At 36.4% G+C, this 25,142-nt stretch overlaps 3 protein-coding genes and 1 long non-coding RNA gene across 11 annotated transcripts in view; 1 reads left to right on the top strand and 3 right to left on the bottom strand.

The window, feature by feature from the left end:
• Positions 1 to 9,048, bottom strand: part of LOC127513227 (B-cell receptor CD22-like) — a 76,590-nt gene extending 67,542 nt beyond the window's left edge. Inside the window, exons 1-4 of the mRNA XM_051894889.1 lie at positions 8,941 to 9,048; positions 8,733 to 8,776; positions 7,877 to 8,218; positions 7,545 to 7,793 (exon numbers count right to left, since the gene is read on the bottom strand). Coding sequence (XP_051750849.1) covers positions 7,545 to 7,793; positions 7,877 to 8,218; positions 8,733 to 8,776; positions 8,941 to 8,951 — 646 coding nt within the window. The 5' untranslated portion in view covers positions 8,952 to 9,048. The remainder of the gene's footprint in view (positions 1 to 7,544; positions 7,794 to 7,876; positions 8,219 to 8,732; positions 8,777 to 8,940) is intronic.
• The window catches only part of zgc:172106 (uncharacterized protein LOC100136844 homolog), a 37,460-nt gene that overhangs the window by 8,020 nt on the left and 4,298 nt on the right, over positions 1 to 25,142 (bottom strand). Inside the window, exons 4-12 of one of the 7 annotated variants that reach the window (XM_051894801.1) lie at positions 23,476 to 23,739; positions 21,266 to 21,514; positions 20,916 to 21,173; positions 20,569 to 20,823; positions 20,197 to 20,460; positions 11,373 to 11,463; positions 11,236 to 11,293; positions 11,077 to 11,148; positions 10,546 to 11,000 (exon numbers count right to left, since the gene is read on the bottom strand). In XM_051894801.1, the coding sequence (XP_051750761.1) occupies positions 10,929 to 11,000; positions 11,077 to 11,148; positions 11,236 to 11,293; positions 11,373 to 11,463; positions 20,197 to 20,460; positions 20,569 to 20,823; positions 20,916 to 21,173; positions 21,266 to 21,514; positions 23,476 to 23,739 (1,583 nt within the window). In that variant the 3' untranslated portion in view covers positions 10,546 to 10,928. Of the gene's footprint in view, positions 1 to 10,545; positions 11,001 to 11,076; positions 11,149 to 11,235; positions 11,294 to 11,372; positions 11,464 to 11,554; positions 11,819 to 11,900; positions 12,150 to 12,232; positions 12,575 to 12,940; positions 12,985 to 13,145; positions 13,494 to 17,574; positions 18,208 to 18,301; positions 18,383 to 19,840; positions 19,890 to 20,027; positions 20,119 to 20,196; positions 20,461 to 20,521; positions 20,824 to 20,915; positions 21,174 to 21,265; positions 21,515 to 23,475; positions 23,740 to 25,142 lie in introns of those variants that run through there. The other 6 variants (XM_051894845.1, XM_051894791.1, XM_051894816.1 and 3 more) reach the window with 6 other exon arrangements.
• Positions 176 to 3,300, top strand: LOC127513319 (uncharacterized). 2 transcript variants are annotated; one of them, XR_007930382.1, is made up of 4 exons: positions 182 to 276; positions 378 to 528; positions 836 to 982; positions 1,820 to 3,300. It is a non-coding gene; the product is annotated as an uncharacterized LOC127513319 (long non-coding RNA). The 2 variants fall into 2 exon arrangements; XR_007930381.1 differs by having other exon boundaries at positions 176 to 528.
• The window catches only part of si:ch211-286b5.6 (B-cell receptor CD22), a 29,538-nt gene continuing 18,407 nt past the window's right edge, over positions 14,012 to 25,142 (bottom strand). Inside the window, exon 10 of the transcript XR_007930366.1 lies at positions 14,012 to 14,077. The gene's annotated coding sequence lies outside the window, so the exon portion shown is untranslated. The remainder of the gene's footprint in view (positions 14,078 to 25,142) is intronic.

The raw sequence follows: 25,142 nt of genomic DNA, 5'->3' as shown, positions 1-25,142 counted from the left end.
ATGATTTTTTAGTTTCTCTAGAATAAACCTTTGTCAAAAGTTTTCTTTCCAGTGAATTCATAAAGCCGCCAGATCGAGCTAGTAGGCTAACTGTTTGTCAATTTAACGACCAAGACAACCCAAAAATTAAAAACTGGCGCACTTTCATTTCATTGGCTAAATATGTTATCAGATACACCTACCACGGTTGAGTGTTGGCAGAGTTGTCACGTGATCGAGCACTTCAACAATCGGATTGGCTAAGTCGCACTCCCTGAAAATTTGGTTGTCCAGATGGTAAGAGTTAACTCCATTGAGAAACATTGTTCTTATTTCTTTTTGAAATTGGTTGTTATTACTTGCATGTAAACCAAAATCGTTATCAATTTTCTTTTCAGCATCAACATAACATGTTTGATCCAGAGCATTCAGTACACCGCCCCCCATCTGGCAATGGGAGCAGTGCGCTGGGTACCATGCATTTTACCCGGGCAAAGGCACGGAGGGGAAATACCGAGGGCGAAGTAGAAGATTCCACAAACAAAAGTGGTAAGTTGTGTTTATAAATGTTAAAGTAGTTTACATGAGGCTGATATTTAGCGTGACGCAATAATATATACAAAGTCAATTAAAAGACGCGAATGAACACAAATTCGCGCCAGACGATGCGTCACGGGAGTATGCGTCCGACAGAATTGAAAGTGATTCAACTCACTGATTAATGTATTCCTTATTTTTTCTCTAATTTGTTGGTCTAAACACGCTAGACAAAAGGTATAACGTTAGCTGTTGACTTTTGACTCTGTGCTTGAGGGTCTTCTGATGTATTACAATTTTTTCATGTCATGTTTTGCAGCTGCTAAGATGGACAGTCTCAAGCCTGTTAAACAACATATTCTCTGGAAGAAGAAGGCTGAGATGCTCCAGTCTCGGGTGGATGAGCTGGAGGAGGAAAATGGCTTACTCAAGAAGCAACTTGAAGAGAAGTCTGCACAAGAACAAGGTATGTATAAAAAATAAACACGTTTATGTGAAAATAATTAAATTTAAAACTACATGGCGCTGATTTTTGTCCATAATGTTTAATTGAAACAAAAAAGGGTTGCCTTCAATATTATAATAGTTATAGTAAAGTTCTACACAATGCAGCTTGAAAATAGAACACTACTGTATTTTTTTCTTTTTGTATATATCAAACCTAAGATACTTTGTACACATTATTTGTAATTCTGCAATGTCTCTTTAGACACAATGTAATCTCCACCACATTAATAATCAACAATAATAAACATTCTATAATGTTATGCAGTGGGTATAAGTGCAGAGCTGAGGGTGTTTAGTGTTGGGTATCATTGAATATCAGCCAGCTACATAAAAACTGGACTCATTTAAGAGCTGTTTGTGTGCAAAATAGAGCTGCATAATTCTGGATAAATTGAGACTTTTTTTTTTTTTTTAATGAAGGTTGTAGTTCTCTCACAATTCTAAAGAAAAATATTAGACAACTAAACAAAATCTCATGGAATTTATAAATGGAATGATTCAATGACTCACTCAAGATTTACTTGTTTTATTATTGGATGAATCAGTGTTTTTGAATGAATCTCTTGAATGAATGATTCAAAGACAAATACATTTTTAACAGCCACTTTCGCCACCTAAAAAAAATAAAATAAAAAATGTTGCACACCCAGGAATAGATGGAATTGAACTTGAATTTTACAACTACCTGATTCCTGACCTTAAGTATCCGATTCTGGAATTGGACTTGATTTTCGATTCCCAGTTCGAGGTAAGTTACGCTCTAAACATTATTTGTGTTTGTTTTATCATTTGACAGATGGGAACATGGAGATAATGGCCACTGGAGATGAGGAGCCACAGGCCATGATGCTGGACTCCAGCACTGATACTAGCACTGATTCAAGCTCTGATGACTCCAGCTCCAGCTCTACCTCTGACTCTTCGGTTGAGGAAAAGAAGAAAAAGAAGTATAAAAAGAAAAATGGCAAGAAGAGAAGTAAAAAAAGAAAGAAGGAAAACAAAAAAATGAAGAGGTCAGGCAGAAAAGGAGAGCGAGGTATGGTAGGCTCTTAAGACATGCTGTACTTATTTAGGTATTAGCCTAGGTGTTTAGGTTATCATTTGTATCTTACCTGATAGCACACGTACATGTAGACAGCAGATGCTTTCCAGATCAAGAGATCATTAACAGACATCTTACAGACTTACGTGTGCTATCTGGGTTAGTGGCTTTTTAACTGGATTTGAGGCATTGTGCACACTATCCCACAACATCACTCTTATCATCTCTCTTTTGAATGACATGAAATAAACATGTCAAAAGCTTAACTGTTCTGTTTGTTTTTCTTGATGTTGAACATTTGTTTTCATATGTTTTGAATGAAGTAAATAAAGACAGACTGTGTATGCACTTACTTATTATGGCTGGATGAGGTGAAGCTGTAATTAATCATTAAATATAAAGAATATGCTGGCTAGTTTTTACCTCATTTTTAAACCAATAATAAGCAAATAGTCTTGCCTTAATTAGCAGACTGCCCTCACACTATAAAATACAACAGATGTTCTAAATCAAAGACACACACCTTAATCTAAGTTGTAACTTTCCTTTTGAAGAGAACATTTTTGGGAAACACTGTGGCTAACCCTGCAACTAAGACACCACACAAGACACAACATAGAACTCATTGGTGATTTATTCAAATTGTTTTCTTTTCAGTTGCCTCAATTTCAGATGTGGTGAAAAGATATCTGCGTGTCCTCAAATTTGTGCAAAAAGGCTTCAGGATGACCGCAGCCTTAAAGAAGGCTCACGTTTCAAGAAATGCTGTGAAAGACACGGCAGCGATTGCAGAGATTTACATAGCAGACAAAAGTGTCCTAGACCAGTTCAAGGGTAAATACACACTTTTGAAACTAGCACAACTTTGTCAAAAAAAAATAGCTGGTGAACTGGCAGAAAAGATCATTGAAATGAAAAATAACAAACAGCTCATCCCCTTTTCTGCAAAGAAAGACTGAATGTAGGAAACAGGATGTTAGCTAAGTTTGAGTAGATTGTAAGTAGATACGTTTTGTTTTTCATAATTTAAAGTTCAAGTTGCTTTGCCCCTACGATGACATGGTAGAGACTTGTTTGATTATTTGTAGTTTATTTTATTTTGTTGTTTTGTTTTTGTTTTATGTAATGTTAATTCAAGTAAAGTTTGATACAACATAATTAGACTGTTCAGATCTGATGCCCTAGTGAACAATGGGTTTGTATAAATATATTGTTAATAAAACAACTTTCTCTAATATCCTGTCTGTAGTGTTGGTTCTATTGTAGTTCATAGTCTGGTATTAACTTCTCATTTTAAACGGTAAATATCTTGCATATAATTAATGGATGGCTGTATGTTTTCTGTTGATAGCTTATAGACTTTCAACTGTTATCAACTGTTTTTCACTTTAATTGGATAGTCCTAAAATATATCTACAAATGCTTAGTTAAGAATGTCTACTAATGATCTTCTGAACGTAAACTTTAGACTAGTTGACAAGCAACAGATGCACAACCAATGTTTAGTTGACTATCAACAGATAATAAACTAGTGATCTTGATAAAAATGAAATGGTTAAATAATTATTAATTTGATGCATTTGAGACCCTTAAGTAAGGATGATATAATATGCTCTTGATCATACGTTGACATGACTAGACTTTCAACTGACAGATTGATTTTGAGTAGTTGGTAGACAACTTAGAGGATGGTAACACAATCTACAGAAAGTCAGCTGACTACTAGTTAACAACCTGTTGCGAAATAAATACTGACAGCACTTTTTGTAAAATCTATAGATTAGAAATTAAAATGCGCCTTATAATCTACAGGCAGTTAGTTGAATGTATGTTACTTGTCTGTTGAAACAATGTTGTTGAATGTCAACTGATGCACTGTTGACATGCTACTATATGAGTACTGATAACTAGTAGAGTGTCAACAGATGGACTATCAAAATAAAGTGTTACCATCATCTGTAAGTCGCTTTCTGATAAATAAATTAATGTAAATGTACATTGAAGTTGTAATCCTCCTCACTGTGTTGCAACGCATAGAAGCTCTAGCAGGGGAAGGAAAGGGACCGTCTAGGTTTGTGGAAGGAGGTCTATTTTTTCACAGACAACAGGAAACTTTACATCAAAGTCTTTTAAAACGTAACACTCTCTTGCAGAGTACATCATATCAAATATTGTTATTGGTAAAATAAATAAATAAAATAAATTAACAAATAAAACAATATTAAAAATCCTTAATGTTTTTTTACAAAACTATGGCAAAACCATGTAGCCTACTTAAGTGAAAGTGAAAGTGAAAAATTTGAACAAAAAAAAATGAATATAAAACAAATACGGCCTTCTATCTCAACTTCATATGGTGAATCTTGTTTCTGGTTCCAAGAAGAACATTTAGATGTTTGTTTTATTCACACAACTGTAGCACAACAATAACATGCCACTGAACTGCACCGAGTGAGAAAAGCTCGCCGAGTTTTCCAAAGCGTGTGTCGTACACCGCCCTCTAGAGGAACATATTGCAGTTGTTTTGACTGAGTTTGAAGTTAAAACGTTAAATAAATTATTTTAAAATGCATACAGTTTGACATGTCAACTTTCAAAGGGTGTGTCTTGTTACTGGTTTATAGAACAACATTTACATGCATGTTTTACTCTCATATGTAATTCAGGATACATTGAATTAAATTCAAACCTGTTAATAAATTCATTAAAAATTAAGCAGTAGTCTTCTATCTCAAGCTGTCTTGTTTCTGGTTTCTAGAAGATTTAGACGTTGGTTTTATTCACAGAACTACAGCACAACACATGCTATTGAAATTTAAACAAATATATAAATTAATTTAAAACAAATACAGTCTTTTAAGATCAACCCAACCCATTTAGACATTTTTTTGTTCTAGTAATGTTTTTAGAGACTAGTTTTATTTTTGTTCCCTGAACATTTTCCTAAAAGGTATGAAACATTCTCTAAAAACATTCTAATAATGTTCAGTGATAACACTGTACATTATCCCCTAATATTCTTATAAAGTTTATAGCGGGAAGTTTCCCATCAGGCCCTGGAAGTGGACAACAAACAGCATTACCAGCTTCACTTATTACTAACCAGATTGACTTTATTTCTGTCACGTCTACAGAAGTTCTTATTGAGAATTACCAGAGGTTTAGATGTTGATGTCTTATAAAAAAAAAATGTTGAAGTCACCATCATGGTGATCAGTGTTTAGTTGAGCTCTTGACCCTTGACTTTTTAACATTACTTTTTTTTTCTAGGTGCTGTAACTGAGTGTTTATAAGTTGCAAGATGTCCTTCATGATGGCTTTGATCAGTTTTCGGGTCACAGGCAGGAGGACAGAAGAGCAAGGAAACATCGATTTGAGTATTGAGAAGCACCCCTGCTATATTATTAACCCCCTCGTTGAGGTCAATTCCTGATACAGCACTTACTTTTCACAATCTAATCAACAACCGATGGATAAAATAAAGTCCTGCCCTGATGATATTTCAACAATCATATAATGTGTGTTTTCTGTCAGCTGTTTAGAATCAGAACAAACATTCACAAATGAATATTGATCGAATTGATCAAATGGCTTTGCAAAAAAATCGTTTGTGAGTCAGATTAAATTCATTCAGACTGTTCACTCATGCACTAAAGCGGTATTTCATATTGTATTATTATATAAATTTAATATTAATTCATATTATATTATTACACAGAAATCAAAAATAGTGCTGGATGAAGTGATATTTACAGTCCAAAATATGATGAAGCAGCTGTTCAGCTCAGATTATTGCGTGTGCAGCTTGTAAATGAGCAACACACTCTGCAGGTAAAGACAATTTATACTATATCTAAAACAGTAACACACACACACACACACAAAAGAAAAATTTTATGCCTCATTCAGGTGATTTCAGCTGCATGAGGAGTTTGTTGACACAATGTTTTCAGTAGTTCAGATGTTTGTGATCAGATGCTCAAATTCTTCATGCGACATTGATGCTGCTGTAGATCACAGAGGAATCATCCGATCTGTTCAATAAGTGTAAAAAACACTAAATAAGATGAACCAGATGAATGTGTACAGATAAAACATTGTTCCTCTGAGCCACCTGCAGAGTTTAGAGGTTCATTCAAATCTGTAACCGTAACGAGTGAAGTGTAAATAATGAAGTGCGCCTCACCTGGCAGAGTCAGCAGGACGGAGATCCCTCATATCTCCAGACGGACCTTCAGCCTTCACACTCGTGTTCTCTGTGTTTCTGTGGTGATGGACGGTGGCGTACTGAACCTCGTCTTCATCTCCAGCGCTCTGATGCTTCCTGGGTCTCTTGTGATCGATGCTTGAGTAGATCAAGTCATTCTGAACGCCTGAATCACACGTGATCATCTGATCCGCCACCGCTGAGCTGCTGTTCTCCTGAATAAACACACAGTCCAGATCATCATGTTGTGATTTTGCCAAGTAAGACATCTGGATCAACATCTTTTGATGATCCTGGAACAAAATTCCTGTCTGAAAATTAATCCTAACCCTACCTATAACTTATCCCTAAAATCAGAGGGAAATGATGTTGAATAACACTGATGTAGAAGCACCTAACCCTGATCTTAAGCCTAAACTTGACATAAACTGTAAACTTGTTCCTCAAATCTGATTGGTTGATGGGAATGTTGATCCAGAAACATGTTGTAATTTGTGAAATCACGTTCACCCATTGGGATTATAATTGCCTGAAAATGTGCTGAAAACAGACACCTGTTTTGAAACGCCACCTCTGACGCCAGTATCTCCTGTTTTCCTACCGGAGAGAAGAAAAATATTTATAGAAACATGCAGTATCCATGTCATAGAAATGTGAAGATTAAAAGTGAAAATATGGAATTAAAGTGTCAGAAAAGTAGTTAATATGATCTGTGAGTTATAAAAACGCCATATCTTGTATAGTATGTATTGTATGTTCCACAGCAGTTTTCTCTTACCTTATGATTTTTATTACTACAACAATAATGCAGATGCAGATGAGCGCAGCCCCGATTCCAGCAGCTGCATAGAGACCTGCGGAACATCATTCACACAGATGATAATGACACCAGCATAAGAGCTGACGGCACATATCAATACCTGCAAATGATACAGAAAGAGAAACAGACGCTGATCTCTGAGATCCATATTTATTCTGAGCCTCACAGTAGAAGCGTCCACTGAGACTGGAGCTAAAGCTGGAGATGCTGAAACTCTGTCCAGATCCAACAGCTGAGGTTTCATCCTCCTTAAACCAGCTGAAGTTCAGAGCAGGAGGGTTTGAATCACTGCTGCAGTTCAGAGTCACTGAATCTCCTGACACTATTTCACCAGACGGACTGATGGACACTGAGACACTCTTTGGAGGATCTGAAAAAAAAGATTAAAAATGACTTACAGTCGATCATTTGATCAGTCTGGATTGAATTGAAAAGGTGAAAGTGTGTGGTACATCTGACGCTGAGAGTGACGGCAGGAGACGGCAGATGTTCCTGATCTCTCGCTGCACAGCTGTAGTTTCCCGTATCATCACTGCTGACCGACTGCAGCAACAGCTGATTCGTGCCGCTCCATTCTGATAAACGCTCGCCGTTTTTATACCAGGTAAAGTTTGTTCTACCTGAGAGGTTACAGGTGCTCTTACAAAATAAAACAGGTGAATCTTTCTCAACGACCTCTTCAGGAATCTCCACTCTGAGCTCTGAAATCACAGACAAAACAGATTTTATATTTATATGAAAGAACAGAGTAAAATCTGTCAGTGCAATATTAGTTTGACTGTACCTGTGACTCTGAGCTCAATCCCAGGAAAACCAACATATCTTTGTTCTTCTACATTTGTCATGATTCTGAAGCAGTACATTCCTTTATCCTCATGTCTCACATTACTGAGTTTGAGTAAGAATGATTTGTCTCCCGGAAAGTACTGAACTCTGCCTCTGTAATCTGGAAGATCGGACAGATTGACGAGTTTCTCGCCTTTAACTGGGTTTAAGGTCCAAAATGTCTCTGTCACAGTGAGATGATCTGGGTGTTTATAAGTGCCTGAGAAACGTGTTGTTGAACCCTTTAGGACACATTTCATCATATTTGAGTACTGAATCTTCCATTCCTGACTGCAAATCCCTGGAAAATATAAAACAGGCAAATACAGATTTTGACCATACTGTGTGTTTGTGTTTTTACTTTTCTCTAGATCACAGAAGCAGTTCTTCTACCTCAGTATTTGCTTTGCTTGTTGTTATATAGTTAAAAAAAAAAAAAACATTGCTTTACTCTTCAGGTTTAGTAATTGTAATCATCCACAAGACAAAATACAACAAGATCAACATATAAGCTGTTTGCTGATCATACTCGTACTCTCAATATCACAAATATTCTAGTACTGTGACACCGAGAGGAGAACAAACACTTTACACAAACACAAAAATGGCATCAATAGCCAGTATTTACAGGAAGTGTCTAAAAAGACTAATTTTATCTGTCACTATATATTGAAGGTGTCAGTTTAGCAGAACTGTGAACTCTACACTTTCTTGACATTAAACTGTCATTAAATACAGAAATACAGACAAAACATCCTGAAAGTTGGAGGTTTCTTCAGCGTATGTGTGAAAATATGAATGATGTTCAGACTCACCAGGAATCACAAGCAGAGAAATCAGAGAGAAAAGACGAAACATTCTGGAAGACACGAGGATGATTGTTACAATTACACAAATGTGAGACTGACACGTGTTTACATGACTGGAGATACATATGAAACAAGTACTTAATATATCATATTCAATAATCTATTGAAACTGTAGAAAAACATGTTTTTGCATTGTAAAATATATCTGTCCTACCTTACTTTCATCAGCAGGGTTTGTGTGTAAATGACTGTATGATCTGTATGCAGTAGTTTAACTGTTTTCACACATCCTGTCTCTCTTCACTTCCTCAAAACACTTCCAGTCACATGACACTAGTGCAGATTTACACACACACACATATATATATTTATATGTATGTGTGTGTGTGTGTGTGTGTGTGTGTGTGTGTATACAGACAATTTTTTGAAAATATGATTTAGCAAACCCTGATGAAAATGTCTGACAAATGCCTTAAAGAAGTCGCTCAAGCCTCTTTGAATCTGTATTAATGCATTAATTCCGTCACAGAGGAGTTGAACTGAAGTTCACTGAAATACTATGGAAACTCAGTCAATGTAACGTTCACATGGCACTGAAGAAAAAATAACACTTCTGCACAAACACTTCCTCTTTTCTTTTTTAGTATATGCTGATGTTTCACATAAACAGAGTAAAAGATTTGATGATTTAATAACTGATAATTCACTGTAATCCTATAGCTATACTGTAATTTAGTGAATGTGTTTAACTATATTGAGTTCAAGATGGCTCTCACAATGTAAAGACAAACGGGCTCTTACAGAAGGTGTTTATGGGGTTTGATGTCATGAGGCGTGTGAATTGAAGCTCAATGTGCTGAACGAAAAGAAGAAGCTCTTGATCAGTTTTACCAGCTCTTTCAGAATAACACATTGGGCCTTTATAGGTTGCAAAGATGGTGCAAAAACACTATGAGATGAAAGACAAAGTTGCAGTGATATTCTTCTTATATACTCTAGAAATCATTAATAATTTTATTTAAAAAATCAGATGTTTTTATTGTTTACTCTTATAGGCTTACTGGGCATCTCAAACGCGTTTATTTTGTAGCAGTAGAACTCTGAATATTCCACACATACGTCACTGTTGATGAATGTTTATTTTATTATTATTATTTTTTTTTTTTTTTTTTTTTTTTTTTATCAGCACCTCGGACAGCGCGTCACTGCACACCTCTACAGCCTCACCGACCTGACGCGCCATCTAGAGGAAGATACATGTAACTGCATGTACATAATGATGATGAGAGAAATGACTATGAGGAAATATATTTCTTAACTAGTCTCTGAAAGCCCCTCTAAAATCAGCCTATAGACCAGCCTGACAAAACTGAGAAACCAGCTATAAGACCAAACAGATCTCGCCCCCCATTGACTACCATAGTATTTATTTTTCCTACTATGGTAGTAAATGGGGAGAGAGATCTGTTTGGATACTGACATTCTTCCAAATATCTTTCTTTGTGTTCAGCAGAACAAAGAAATTCATACAGGTTTGGAACTACTTGAGGGTGAGTAAATGATGACAATTTTCATTTTTGGGTGAACTATCCCTTTAAGCTCAACAAAGTTATTTAGGCGCGTTCGCGTGACCATAGCAACAGTCCTCCTAAAAACAACATTTCTGTTTGGTCAGCGTCACGCGGAAAATCAACAAAACAGCCGCTATTTATCACCGAAAACGGCCGATAGAAATAACTTTTTTAAATAATCACCCGCTGAAGATTGGCTGTATAATTCACACACTGACTGAAATAAAGCAAACAGCGATACAACACAATGTCGTTCCAATTCATTTTTATTTGTATAGCAATTTTTCCAATGCATATCGTTAAAGCAGGGAAATAAATGGAAAGTGACTATAACAGTCGTCTGTTGTAAACAAACTGAAGGCAATAATAGCAAGGAAAATTCACACAGAACGTGTTTTTGCATTGAACTGTGCTGCTTTTCCTCTGCTTTTCTAAACATGCGCTACACAATCATTTGACCGTTGCGCTTGAGTTAGTTGCAAATTGCAATTTGTGTGCATTGCTTCGTTAACGTGAACATCCACTAGATTGATGTATTTGACTATTGAGATGTTCTCTCATTTTTAGCAGAACAACATTAAAAATGAATGTGAAATGAACTGATAAATTAAATTAATATAAGATATAATAATCATTTGTCCAGGTTATAATATGTATTATCTTGATCTTCAGGGTCGTCTGTGTCACATGATCTCTTCATATTCTAGAGAAGAAGTGAACATATGCATCACAAATAAGATCTCATGTAACACCTTCACAACAACAGCAGAAGAACTCACATCCAGTGTGTCGTATTCAGAACATCTGGACTTGGGGTCAAGGGTCATGTAGGCGTCCTCAGGAGACTCGACCTGACGACACACAATGATGAGAGAATGAATTCAGCCTTCATAACTGACAGGACACAAATGAGAAGAAGCATGAGAAGATTGTCACACTGTTTTATGTTGTTGTGATCCTCTGTGCTTTTGCTCTTCTGATGGAGTCACTCGTTTCCTGTGAGAGAAGAAGAAATGAACATGAACACAAACTGACTGTGATCTTCATGACGGTACAGACACAGAGTCTCTCTCACCTTCTGATCAACAGCATCACAATCACAGTCATGACAACAGCTGCAGTGATTCCCACTGTGACTGTGATCAGAGACCAGCTGCTTTCTTCAGCTGTGCAGACGAGAGAAAGAAACTCAGTGCTTTCACTCAATACATACAGACAATGACCTACAAAACTGAGACCAACAGAGACGATTCTCACCTTTAACAGTGAGAGAAACAGACGCTGATCTCTGAGATCCATATTTATTCTGAGCCTCACAGTAGAAGCGTCCACTGAAACTGGAGTTAAAGCTGGAGATGCTGAAACTCTGTCCAGATCCAACAGCTGAGGTTTCATTCTCCTTAAACCAGCTGAAGTTCAGAGCAGGAGGGTTTGAATCACTGATGCAGTTCAGAGTCACTGAATCTCCTGACACTATTTCACCAGACGGACTGATGGACACTGAGACGCTCTTTGAAGGATCTGAAAAAAAAGATTAAAAATGACTTACAGTCGATCATTTGATCAGTCTGGATTGAATTGAAAAGGTGAAAGTGTGTGGTACATCTGACGCTGAGAGTGACGGCAGGAGACGGCAGATGTTCCTGATCTCTCGCTGCACAGCTGTAGTTTCCCGTATCATCACTGCTGACCGACTGCAGCAACAGCTGATTCGTGCCGCTCCATTCTGATAAACGCTCGCCGTTTTTATACCAGGTAAAGTTTGTTCTACCTGAGAGGTTACATGTGCTCTTACAAAATAAAACAGGTGAATCTTTCTCAACGACCTCTTCAGGAATCTCCACTCTGAGCTCTGAAATCACAGACAAAACAGATTTTATATTTATATGAAAGAACAGAGTAAAATCTGTCAGTGCAATATTAGTTTGACTGTACCTGTGACTCTGAGCTCAATCCCAGGAAAACCAAGATATCTTTGTTCTTCTACATTTGTCATGATTCTGAAGCAGTACATTCCTTCATCCTCATGTCTCACATTACTGAGTTTGAGAACGAATGATTTGTCCCCCAATAAGTACTGAACTCTGTCTCTGTAATCTGTATGATTCAACAGATTGATGTTGTTTTCGCCTTTAACTGGGTTTAAGATCCAAAATGTCTCTGTCACAGTGAGATGATCTGGGTGTTTATAAGTGCCTGAGAAACGTGTTGTTGAACCCTTTAGGACACATTTCATCATATTTGAGTACTGAACCTTCCATTCCTGACTGCAAATCCCTGGAAAATATAAAACAGGCAAACAGTGATTTTGTAATGTGTAATTATCACTATAATCATACAGTGTTTTTGTGTTTTTATTTCAATGTTTTTCTCTACATGACAAATGCACTTCAGAAGTAAGATGTGTTTTAATGGAGTCTTCAGATCTTCTGTTTCACTGTTTGCTTTGATTGTCTTTATATAGTTTTTGTTCATTACAAACACTTCTTTACTCTTCAGTTATTCTTTACATTTACTGTAAACATCCAAATACAAACTAAAACAACATCAACATATGATATTTGGACATGGTGGATATTTTACATGTTTATAATCAGAGCAATAACTGCAATCATTTCAAATAAGGTTTTGATTCAGACTCACCAGGAATCACAATCAGAGAAATCAGAGAGAAAAGACAAAACATTCTGGAAGACATTGAGCAGATGATAAAAATTACACACATATAAGACTGAAGTGTTTTGTGTGATTTCAGATGTGTTTCATCAGAGAGCAACAACAATCAATCTGTCAGTCTGCACTGAAACTGTAGATTAATCTATTTAAAATATTTAGAGAACTGTCCTACCTTGATTTACTGTAACCTGCAGGATTCAAATAAGAGAAAATAAAAGAGCTGATAGAGCTTGACCGTGACAACTTTATTTCAAAGTTTGTTTGACTTCCTGTCTCTCTTCATTTCCTCTGTTTGGGTGTAAAATGCTCCTCCTCCAGTCACATGACACTAGTGTAGATTTTACGTAAACCTGGGTTAGATGGACACATGAACATCATTGTTTTTAAGACGCGTGTCAAGTTCAAATAAAAACACAAAAACGCGTTCTGATGCATTCATTCGAACACAGAGAACACACAATAAAACCCTGAAATACTGCTGAAGCTACAGATGTGACCCCACTGGAGAACATAACACTTCTCTGCGTCGTTATGCTCCTTCCTCTTTTTCTTTCCGTTTTTGTTGCCGCCTTCGTAAAAGTTGTCATGCAGCACGTCAATTGTCAAGCATTTATGAATAACTGTTTCTATTAAAGTTCTTCAGTAAAAATTCAACTAAACACCCTCATATAACAAATCACTCTAGATATGGCATATAGGCTATATATACAGTCAAACGCAAGCAAATATGTTTGGCTACTGAGATCAAGATACCAATGCACATGATGATAGATAAATTGGTAAGAAGGTGTAAAGTCTGTAAATGGAAGCTCAAAGTCTGATAATGCCATTTTACATTGTTTTGAACGAAAGAAGCCTGTTAATCTTATTCTGTCAGTCACAACTGGGGGATACCTAAACTGTGACAATACTTCCGGCGTCTTCACCAACTCAACTCCACTTACTCTGCTTTTAATAGAAGTGTTTTATTAAGCAGTCCGAGGGAACTTAAGAACTCGAGTCCGACATATTTTTATTTAACAGAAGATCTTTCCCTGCAGCTGAAGAGTGAGTGATCAGCACCTCGGACAGCGCGTCACTGCACACCTCTACAGCCTCACCGACCTGACGCGCCATCTAGAGGAAGATACATGTAACTGCACGACATTATCATAGTGAGAGAAACGCTTTGAAGTTGGGATGTAATCGAAATTGGTTAATTTTCTTGATCCCTGGTACTGGTTTTACTGTGCAAGATTCATGCATGTATATTTTTTGATCTCATAATCTTTAACTCTCTCTTCCTGTGAAAATCGCTTTTCTCTGCTGTAACTTTCGTTTCATGACGACTTTAAAGGGGACCTATTATGCCCCTTTTTAAGAGATGTAATATAAGTCTCTGATGTCCCCAGAGTGTGTATGTGAAGTTTTAGCTCAAAATACCCCAGAGAGAATTTAATGTTAAAGGGTTAGTTCACCCAAAAATGAAAATTCTGTCATTTATTACTCACACTCATGGCGTTCCAGACCCGTAAGACATTTGTTAATCTTCGGAACGCAAATTGAGATATTTTTATTTAAATCCGATGGCTCCGTGAGGCCTACATAGGGAGAAATGACATTTCCTCTCTCAAGATCCATTAATGTACTAAAAACATATTTAAATCAGTTCATGTGAGTACAGTGGTTCAAAATTAATATTATAAAGCGACGAGAATATTTTTGGCGCACCAAAAATATTCTCGTCGCTTTATAATATTACATGCAATAGAATTTTTAGAATTTCTTAAAGAGTTTAGATATAAATCAAAATCTTTTTTAAAAATAAAAAAGGAGGAGTTTTCTTAGAGAGTTTACATTTGTGAATATAAAATTTGGCAAGAAAGAATAGTAAATTAAGTACAAAATTAAAATGAGAAGGGTCTAAATTCAGAGAAACACCAAGACAATAGATATCTTTTAACAAAGTTTGAAAAATCAACCCAAAATACTTTCAGTCCCAAAACAAATGGTTAATTGTCTCTTCAAAATGATGACAAAAGGAGCACATTAGGGAAATATTATTATTAAATGTAGCTAGTTTATAATTAACTGGGTAGCAGTTGTGAATAATTTTAATAGCGACTTCAACAACTTTAGTAGATAAAAGATATTTTTGCAGAAGAAGCCAGAAATCTTCCAAAATTATATCAATAAATGTGTTATTCCTAAAGCTTACACAAGCAGGTAAAGAGATCTGATTTCTTTTAAGAATTGAGTGAGTTTTTTTGTTTGACAAACTGCTGAGAAGACATTGATGGCCAAATCTTTACTGATGAGTTTAAGTTTATTGTATATCACACAAAACATGATGTGTATGTTATCACTCCAGAAAATCACCATAAGAGCTGAATAAAACACAGTACAAGAAGTGCGCATTAAAGTATTTTATCTATAAACTCTCCCTTGCATTATCATTAAAGGGAACACATCATGAAAATCTGACTTTTCCCTTGTTTAAGTGCTATAATCGGGTCTCCTGTGCATCTACCAACACAGAAAACGTGAAAAAGGACAAACCAGTCATTTTGTTTTGGTAAGCCTTTCTCTGCAAGCATGTGGAGAATTGAGCCATTCTGATTTCGCTCCCCTTGTGACGTAGGAAGGATATTATAATATTACCGCCCCCTTTTGATATGTCTCAGCTATGTAAACATTATCACTGATCTGTTAATGGCTATAATAGTAAACATATGAGTCTCCATAAGCTCCTGGCATCTGAGCCACTAAGGACGCAGTGGTGTCATTTTACTTATGAAGGGAATGTGTCCAGATAAATTCATATACCAGTAGGCTATGTGTGAGTTATTTTACACCATTGCTTGCACAGGAGGGTCAGTAAAACACAGGATTTGCACAGAAGTTGATTCTCAAAGATGGATCAATACCAACTGTTCATGATCCAATTTCTTATATATTTCATGATGTTTGCTAATTGTTTTTCTGAATGTGTTTTGTTAGCACGTTGCTAATGTACTGTTAAATGTGGCTAAAGTTACTATTGCTTCTTACTGTATTCACGGAGACCAGAGCCATGTCGTTATTTTAATTTTTAACCCAAAAACACTTGCAGTCTGTATAATTCATTCTTATTAAGTCTCTCAACTGTGTGTAGCTTTAGCCATGTTATCCGTGCAGCACGCTATCAAACTCATTCAGAATCGAATGTTAGCAAACATCCACAAAATATATGCCATACCTACCTGATCACGAACAGTTTGTAATGATCCATTTTGCAAGTTATATTTGCTGTGTGAGCTTCTGTATTATGTATGCCTCAGTGTATTGGAATGACAAGTGAGCCCTACTTGGCGAGCTTGGGGGCGGGGAGCACAAGCTTATTTGCGTTTAAAGGCATACACCCCAAAACACTCCCACCCAAAAATAGGCAGTTAAAACATGGTATAATAGAAAATCCATGGGGTATTTTGAGCTGAAACTTAACGGACACATTCTGGGGACACCAGAGACTTATATTACAGCTTGTAAAAAGGGGCATAATAGGTCACCTTTAACATACAAAGCGAATTACACAAAAACACTTGTTGCAACTTACAGTAAACAAATATATACAGACCTTATGCCTTTTCGGGGGTGCTTAATAAACTTGTAAACTTTATATCTGCAAAACAACTCCGATGGACTGTAATAAAGTGCGTGCAATCTGCCGTGACCAGTAACTTCAACCACGGTGTCCTCAGTGACTCAGATGGCGGGAGTCTATGGAGCCTCGTATGTTCGTTGGTACATCCAACAACAGCACAGTAATGTTTTTTGGCACAGACATTGTATATCTCTAGCTGATACAGCGAGTACACAGAAATGGTGGACTCTGTGCTTCTCACTCAGGGGTGTGTCTATGCTAACAGGGCAGATCGTCTCCAGTCATGGGCGGGGTTTCCCTACTCTTACGTAGGAGTAGGGAGAAATATCAAACAGCGATTGAAAATGATAAATGGGGATTATAAAAAAAAGTATTGGGTGGATTTTTACCATTATAGGCTGGTTGTTTACGCACACTGTGGACACACATCTGTGTTCAAACACCTTAATTGAATTTTGCATAATAGGTCCCCTTTAATAAAATCTAGATTTCCTTACTGGCTGAATCTGCATTTGGGTATTTTAATTGCCATTTTTTACAGTGTGTGATCTGTACACGGACGGTTAACTGGTTTGTGTGGAACTTGTTCTGAAAGTCTTGAGGATTGAATTTTTCCTCCGCGGTGGGCGAAGCAACGGCGTCACGTCACAGGCGTTAATCTGATTGGTGTTTGTTAGAAACCTGCACTGTCATTATTCCTGTTTGGTTATTTTTGTACCTCTATGTTCAATAATAAAATTTGAATTTTTTAAATAATTAACTAGCCTATTAATATTAATTATTAACTTTTCTGGTTCACTGTGTTTGAGTATTTACATTTTGTCCAAACTGAGTATTCTAGGTCATCACTTTATTTCTGGCCTTTTATTACTTTATAAAACCTATTGGCTGCGTTTATTAGTATGACTCTAGATGGCAGTGTGGACACACATGAAATATCAGTTATAATGTCAGTTAAAGTGATCAAATACACAGCAGCTATGAGAGAAATGTTTATTTGAGATCTCGGTCTTTTAAACACTACAAAAATGATTAGATTCCTCCAGTAAAGATACAGTAGAATAAAATCCAGTCAACAGAGCGTCAGACATGACAGAGAAACTGAGACTTTAATACAATCAGATACAGATTGAACTGAGTTTAACATGAAAATACTGCTTAGCTGTGAAATTAACATACAAAAATTCAATTTATAATCCTCCAGTGAAGCAGAAACTAAAGTATGACTACAAGTTATGATGTTACTTTAAATATTTGAATTGCACAAGTTTTCTGCTAAAATTAATTTGCATATGAAGCACAATCATAAAATGTGACATGCAGGATAAAATATAGATTTACAAGACTAATAGAAAAAAATTAATTCTGCAAACTCTTATAAGCTCAATTACAATATACACAGTTTAATAAATCAGAATGTTATTGATAATGAAATGATGTTCATGAGCTGATAATGATGGGCAGTTTCTGAGGAGCTTCAGTTGTTTCATATTAGCAGTAATACAGTGAGGAGAGTTTAATGTGGATCTGCTGAAGTCACTGCTAGATTCTCATATTCAGAAGATCTGGACTGAAGCTCAAGAGCCGTGTAGGTGTCATCAGGAGCTCTGAACTGAACAGACGGTGAGAGACAGATCAACAAACAGCCTGTTTATGTGTGGATCTGCTGAATCTGACTGTAAAAAGTGTTGGAGACATTTACTGACTGTGATCGTGCTGTAAATGTCAGCAGATGTTCTGGACGCTGGATCCAGAGCTGTGTATGTATCGTCACTCGCGTCAGCCGTCTATAGAGAGAGATTTCTACACTTAAATTGCTTCATGTACACTATTGTCAGAGGTGGAAAGTAACTAATTACAAATACTTGAGTACAGTACATTACTTTTAAAATTTTTGAATATAATTAAATTGTGGTACTTTTACTTGAGTTGAATAAAAATAAAGTATTTAACTTCGCTACATTTATTTCTCACCAAAAGTACAGTTTGACAAAGGTGCCGATGGAGCAACAGGGCGAGCTGGTATTTGACAGACACTTTTTAAATTACTGGGGTGGAGCTGCACTTCAGCCAATAGCGGACAGGTCTGACTCAGGTGTAAACCCAATCAAAACTTCCAGTTCAGCTTGGAGGCGGGGCGTTCAAACCACGCTTTGACATTCAATCACTGGCATTCGCATTTAAAATCAGTATCGCTCCCTAACAATTTAATATTTTAGTGAATGTAAGTGAGCTATGCTCACATTCTGAAATTCGCAGCTCTTGAAATGGGTCATACCATTGATATTACCAGAGCCCTGAGCAGTTTAAGTAAATAGAAAACTTGACTCAAAACAGGGCCACAGTTATTGCATGGACAGAGCAAGAACATTGTAAAGTGTCTAAAATGCATGCGCACAGTTCAGTTGAATGGTAAAGTTGCACGATTAATATGTCAATGCACGTAAAAGTGTAGTTCATTACTATAGCAACAGTGGTCTCCGGGCACATTTGTGGTAGAATAAAAAATAAATAAATAAATTAATTAAAAAAAAGAGCATTTTATTTAACATGTTAACCCGTACCTCACTTTTACTGGCACTTTTCTATTCATACTGTTTTAATCCCTCATTTCTTTGATCGGACCTCTCACTTATCCGTCTTTTAAAAACATTCAAATGATGTTACATGGACTTACTTCTCAAAATTAGTAATAAACAATCACTTGCTTAGCATAGGGTCAAACACATTTTATGAGATTAATAGGTTTTGCTCCAAAATCATATATCATATATCAAATATCTATATATCTATATATATCTATATATATCTATATATATCTATATCTATATCTATATCTATATCTATATATATATATATATATATATATATATATATATTAGTCAGTCACGTTTAAAATAACAGAAAATATATATATTAGTATTAAAATTGTATGATACAGAGTGTTTAGGACTCCATATTGCTAACATCAGCTAATTTTGTGTAAAAAGAGAATAATAATACTAAACTACTGATGTAGAAGCATAGTAACTTGTAGTTTTTTCAGCAAACTACTTATTTACTCCTACTTGAGCAATATTATTTTTTAGGACTTATACTCAAGTAAATTATTTCTTAATTAGCAATACTTTTAGTAAAATTTTTATTACTCTTTCCACCACTGACTATTGTGTTCATAGTTCAATACAACAATACAATCACACTGTGTTTCAGTTGTAGATGGAAGAGTGTGTTTGTCGACTCGCCTGCTTTTGATTCACGTCTTCAGTTCCACCTTCTCTCCTCTTCTTCCTCCTGAAAACAGACAGAAAACTATTAAAAATGTATACATTAAAAAAAGAAAAGACTTGAAATAGTCAATTTAATTTAGATGGGATTGATTTTTGTAGATTTTTAGTGAATAGATTTAGTGTGCAGATAAACTTCACTCACTTTATGAATACAATAATGATGATGATGAAGATCAATCCTCCACATCCCGCCACGATCCCAGATACTGTGTGCAGAGCAGCTCTCTGAACCCCTGAAACAAGATGATCATGAAGATCATTTCACACGTGAGACAGATGAACCTGAAAGAGTGTCTGTTTATAGAAAATACCTTTAACAGTGAGAGAAACAGACGCTGATCTCTGAGATCCATATTTATTCTGAGCCTCACAGTAGAAGCGTCCACTGAAACTGGAGCTAAAGCTGGAGATGCTGAAACTCTGTCCAGATCCAACAGCTGAGGTTTCATCCTCCTTAAACCAGCTGAAGTTCAGAGCAGGAGGGTTTGAATCACTGCTGCAGTTCAGAGTCACTGAATCTCCTGACACTATTTCACCAGACGGACTGATGGACACTGAGACGCTCTTTGGAGGATCTGAAATACAATTTAAAAAAAAAAAAAAAAAAGAGGTCTCACCAACAATCACAAAACTCACTGGAACTAGAGGATCGGTTGTCAGTTTTTGCAGCAGTGTTCACTCACAGATGACATTCAGCATCACAGTATCAGAGTTTTTCTCTCCATGTTTATTTCTGGATCTGCACTTGTATTCTCCACTGTGATCAGAGCTGATGTTTGAGATGCTGAAGATTCTTCCAGATCCCAGTAATGTTTCTCCTTTAAACCAGCTGATTTCTGCAGGAGGGTTTGAATCACTGCTGCAGTTCAGAGTCACTGAATCTCCTGACACTATTTCACCAGACGGACTGATGGACACGGAGACGCTCTTTGGGGGATCTGTAAAGACGAAAGTATAAAATGACATGCAATAAGATCAATAATTAAGCAAATAATCATCCAGAACTGATCAAAATTAAAGACAGACTTACACATGACATTCAGCTTCACAGCATCAGAGTCTTTCTCTCCATGTTTATTTCTGGACCTGCACTTGTATTCTCCACTGTGATCAGAGCTGATGTTTGAGATGCTGAAGATTCTTCCAGATCTTACTAATGTTTCTCCTTTAAACCAGCTGAAGTTCAGAGCAGGAGGGTTTGAATCACTGCTGCAGTTCAGAGTCACTGAATCTCCTGACACTATTTCACCAGACGGACTGATGGACACTGAGACGCTCTTTGGAGGATCTGTAAAGACGAAAGTGTAAAATGACATGCAATAAGATCAATAATTAAGCAAATAGTCATCCAGAAATTATCAAAATTAAAGGCAGACTTACACATGACATTCACAGCAGCAGAAGTCTGAGATCCATATTTGTTTCTAGCAGAGCAATAATAGTTTCCACTGGCCTCAGACTTGATATTAGTGATGTTGTAGGTGTCACCAGATTGCAGAAATGTTTTCCTTTTATACCAGCTGATTTCTGCAGGAGGTTTTGCATCACTGTTGCAGTTCAGAGTCACTGAATCTCCCTCCACTATTTCACCAGATGGACTGATGGACACTGAGACGTTCTTTGGAGAATCTGAAAAGACAAAAAAAAAAAAAAAAAAAAAAAAAAAAAAGTGAAAACTTGCAGCAAAAATAAATTCAAATTATGTTCAGGGATAACTGACATTACTTTGTAAGCATTATCTAGAGGGGTCATATAATGCCACTTTTAGAAGATGTAAAATAAGTCTCTGATGTCCCCAGAGTGTGTATGTGAAGTTTTAGCTCAAAATACCCCACAGATAATTTATAGTTTTATAATTTGTTAAATTTGTCACTTTTTGAGGGAGAGCAAAAATGCTCCATTTTTGTGTGTTCCTTTAAATGCAAATGAGCTGTTGCTCCTACAAAGAGGGCGGGATTTCAAGAGCTCATGCTAGCAGTGCCGATTACCTCATGCAGACTTACATAAATGTTAGAAACTGTTCAGCCTTTTATGTTCAAACAAGTCGGACAATGAAGGAGAGACTCAAGAAGAAGTGACAACATGTAGAATGCAACAGCCCAGCTAACAGAATTTTGTTATAAGAACGTTCTCTAAATATTCAGTGTTGGTTCTGGGAAAGTAAAAAACGTCCAGTTTTCTTGACGTTACAGGAACGTTTTTTAAAGGTATAATGTTCCTCAAACGTTCTTTCAACTTAATTTTGATCTAAAATTCAACATTCTAGGAACGTTGATTTGTAACATTCCAAGAACATAAAAATGTTCAGTTTCCTTAATGTTAGTAGAATGTTATTTAAAGGTTAGTTTGATGTTCCTGAAACATTCTTTCAATCATTCAAACACCTGCTGTGAACAAGCACTGAAAGAAAGAGAAATAAGAACACAAACTACAACTTTCTTCAGCCACAGCCTTAGATGAAAAGATAAAAGACATAAAATCTCTAAAGATCTGATTAAACAACTCCACAAACAGCATTACCAGCTTCACTTATTACTAACCAGACTGACTTTATTTCTGTCACACGTCTACAGAAGAGCTTATTGAGAATTAACAGAGGTTTAGATGTTGATGTTTTATTAAAAATGTTTCATTTGAGGTCACCATCATGGGGATCAGTGTTTGTTTTAGTTGAGCTCTTGACCCTTGACTTTTGTTGAGTCGCTTCTTTATCAAGAATTGCAGGTGTTTTTATGTTCCTAGAACCAACACCGAATATTTAGAGAACGTTCTACAAAATTCTGTTAGCTGGGAGTATGTTCCTGAATGGTTAGTTGATGAATTTATGTAGCTGATGCGGGATCTCTTAAAGTCATTGATTAGCATATTCTGTCATGATAATCTATAAATTGCTCGTGTGGGAACTGTTGTAAGGTCCTACAGAGCCAGAGAATATCTGCTACATGAACATAGAACCAGTATAGTTTAATTATTGTTATAACTTATGTTCTCATCTTGCTTTTATGACATGCTATTGCATTTGTGTTACGTACTGTAATGCAGTAACATGGCCTCACCCCCTCTGTTGCGTGTTCTCGGGGGTGGGGTTTATGTAAATTTTAGAGTTAGTGATGCCACCAACCCGGAAAGAAGCTCGTTGTAGTCCCTACCAGCCGTTTGTTGTAGTCCTTAAACAGAGAATTCTTTAAAAGAAAATATCTCCCCTTGCATTGAACTTTGAGCGTCGTAAATTTGCAGATGTTGTTTGTGCTCTAACAGCAACATTACACACTAATTAAAAGTTAAAGTGAAATCGCAATGAACCACCTTTAAAATTACAACAGTAAAAGGGACTGATGATACTTGAATACTAGGTAAAAGATGGTTTGGATAAACCGTGCACTAAAAAGAATATAAAAAAAAAAAAAAAAAATTCTTTTAGCACACATCACTGTAAACTCGAGAGTTTGAGATGATTTTTTACATTGTTCCTGAGCCGCTACTACACTCCTCACAACATTCAATGACATTTCATTCTAAAGACATTTTTACATTTAAGGAACATGTGAGGTATTTCAAAATAAATTTATTAAAGCTCTCAGTTCACTTACATCCAGGTCTAACAGTGATGTTAACGGATGTGGAGTTGAGTCCCTCATGACCGCTTATGGTGCAGAAATATTGGCCTCTGTCCTCCAGCCCGACAGACTCCAAATCAAGTATGTTGTCCCCATGGCGTTGACTGTGCAGATGCCCGTCTTTCCTCCAGATGTAGGTTGGTACAGTCATGGAGGGGATGCATGAACCACAGATAAACAAAATCCAATCTCCCTCCGTCACATTGTCAGACTGGGTCTTCACCTCCACCTCCGCATCTGGACCAGAAAGAAGAAGTCTTTGCCTAATATGTATGCTTAGTGTGTAAATACACACAACAGTCATGGGTTAGATTCCCAAAGAACATACTTTGGATGCACTAAGTCATTTTAGATATAAATATAATGTACTTTAGATATAAGCATCTCACAAAGGCATGTAAATGTAAAGATCTATTTCTGAGCCTTCTTAAAAGTTGGCATGGAACAGAAGTTGTGATCATCTTTTCTTCCCTATTGTGACATACAGTATATCACTTTTAATAAAACATTTACAATAGGTTTATATGCATGTTTGAGCTGAGTTTTCGTTGCATTTATGTAACCCCTCCTGTTCTAACTGCCTGCTCTAAGCAGGACTTGAACCCGGGTCCACTGGCATGGGAGTCAGACGATCTAACAAGGAGGCTAAAGACTGCAGTATCAAACGTCAGTCGCTAGAGCAGCTCTTGAGATCAGGGGAGTGAGGTTTACACACACAGCTCTTACCGGCCTACATCTGTTACATTTACACCATTCTGACCAGCAGGCGTCACCAGCATGTGGGGTTTCAAAACAGCAAAATCATGATGACCTCGCAAAATGATTCACTAATTAAGACATGTTCCTTACCTGGATCAACATCTTTTGTTAATCCTGGCACAACATTCTTGTCTGAAAATCTTAATACTAACCACACCCATAACTTCTCTCTAAAATCATAGGGAAATGATGGTGAATAACACTAATGTAGAAGCACCTAACCCTGATTTTAAGCCTAAACTTGACATAAACTGTAAATTTGTACCTCAGATCTGATTGGTTGATTGGAATGTTGATATAGGATCAACAAAGGTGTCAATCCAGGAACATGCTGTACTTGGTGAAATCATGTTCCCCCATTTGGTCAATAGCCTAAATCATTTTGCATGTAAATTTTTGTTTTGTTTTGTTTGTTTTTTTTACTCTTGATTTTGTCAGGTAGGCTATTCATTGGTTTTGTTGGGTCACCGATCGAGGGCACATCATTTTTTTAACCCTTATGTTGTGTTCGCGTCATTTTGACCCAGAGAGGATTTTCTTTTTCCCGAAAATGTTAATGTTTGTTAATCGCATTGGACTAAGCTTACTGACTTTGCTCAAACAGGGTATAACTACTTGCCAAAAATGTTTGGATAATTTTTGTACTTTTTTGGGATTTTTTCCACCTGTCACACACTCAAAAATGACCCGCCTACAAAAAAATAAAAATAAAAAAAATAATAGCTTTTAAAGCTCTGGTTATACTTTGTTATCACCATATATTGGATTCAATCCTTTTGTCAACTTTTCTTTCAGTTAGTACAGGTTTTGGGTTTATTTTTGAAACTGATTGTTTCAGTTTTGATCAAGTTAATTTTGACTGATTGTAAGCCTCATTTGAC

The sequence above is a fragment of the Ctenopharyngodon idella genome, chromosome 1 (genome assembly GCF_019924925.1).
Source record: "Ctenopharyngodon idella isolate HZGC_01 chromosome 1, HZGC01, whole genome shotgun sequence".
Lineage (NCBI taxonomy): Eukaryota > Metazoa > Chordata > Actinopteri > Cypriniformes > Xenocyprididae > Ctenopharyngodon > Ctenopharyngodon idella.
Note: the sequence above shows the minus strand (reverse complement) of the source record. Positions and strands in the feature narration are given on the sequence as shown.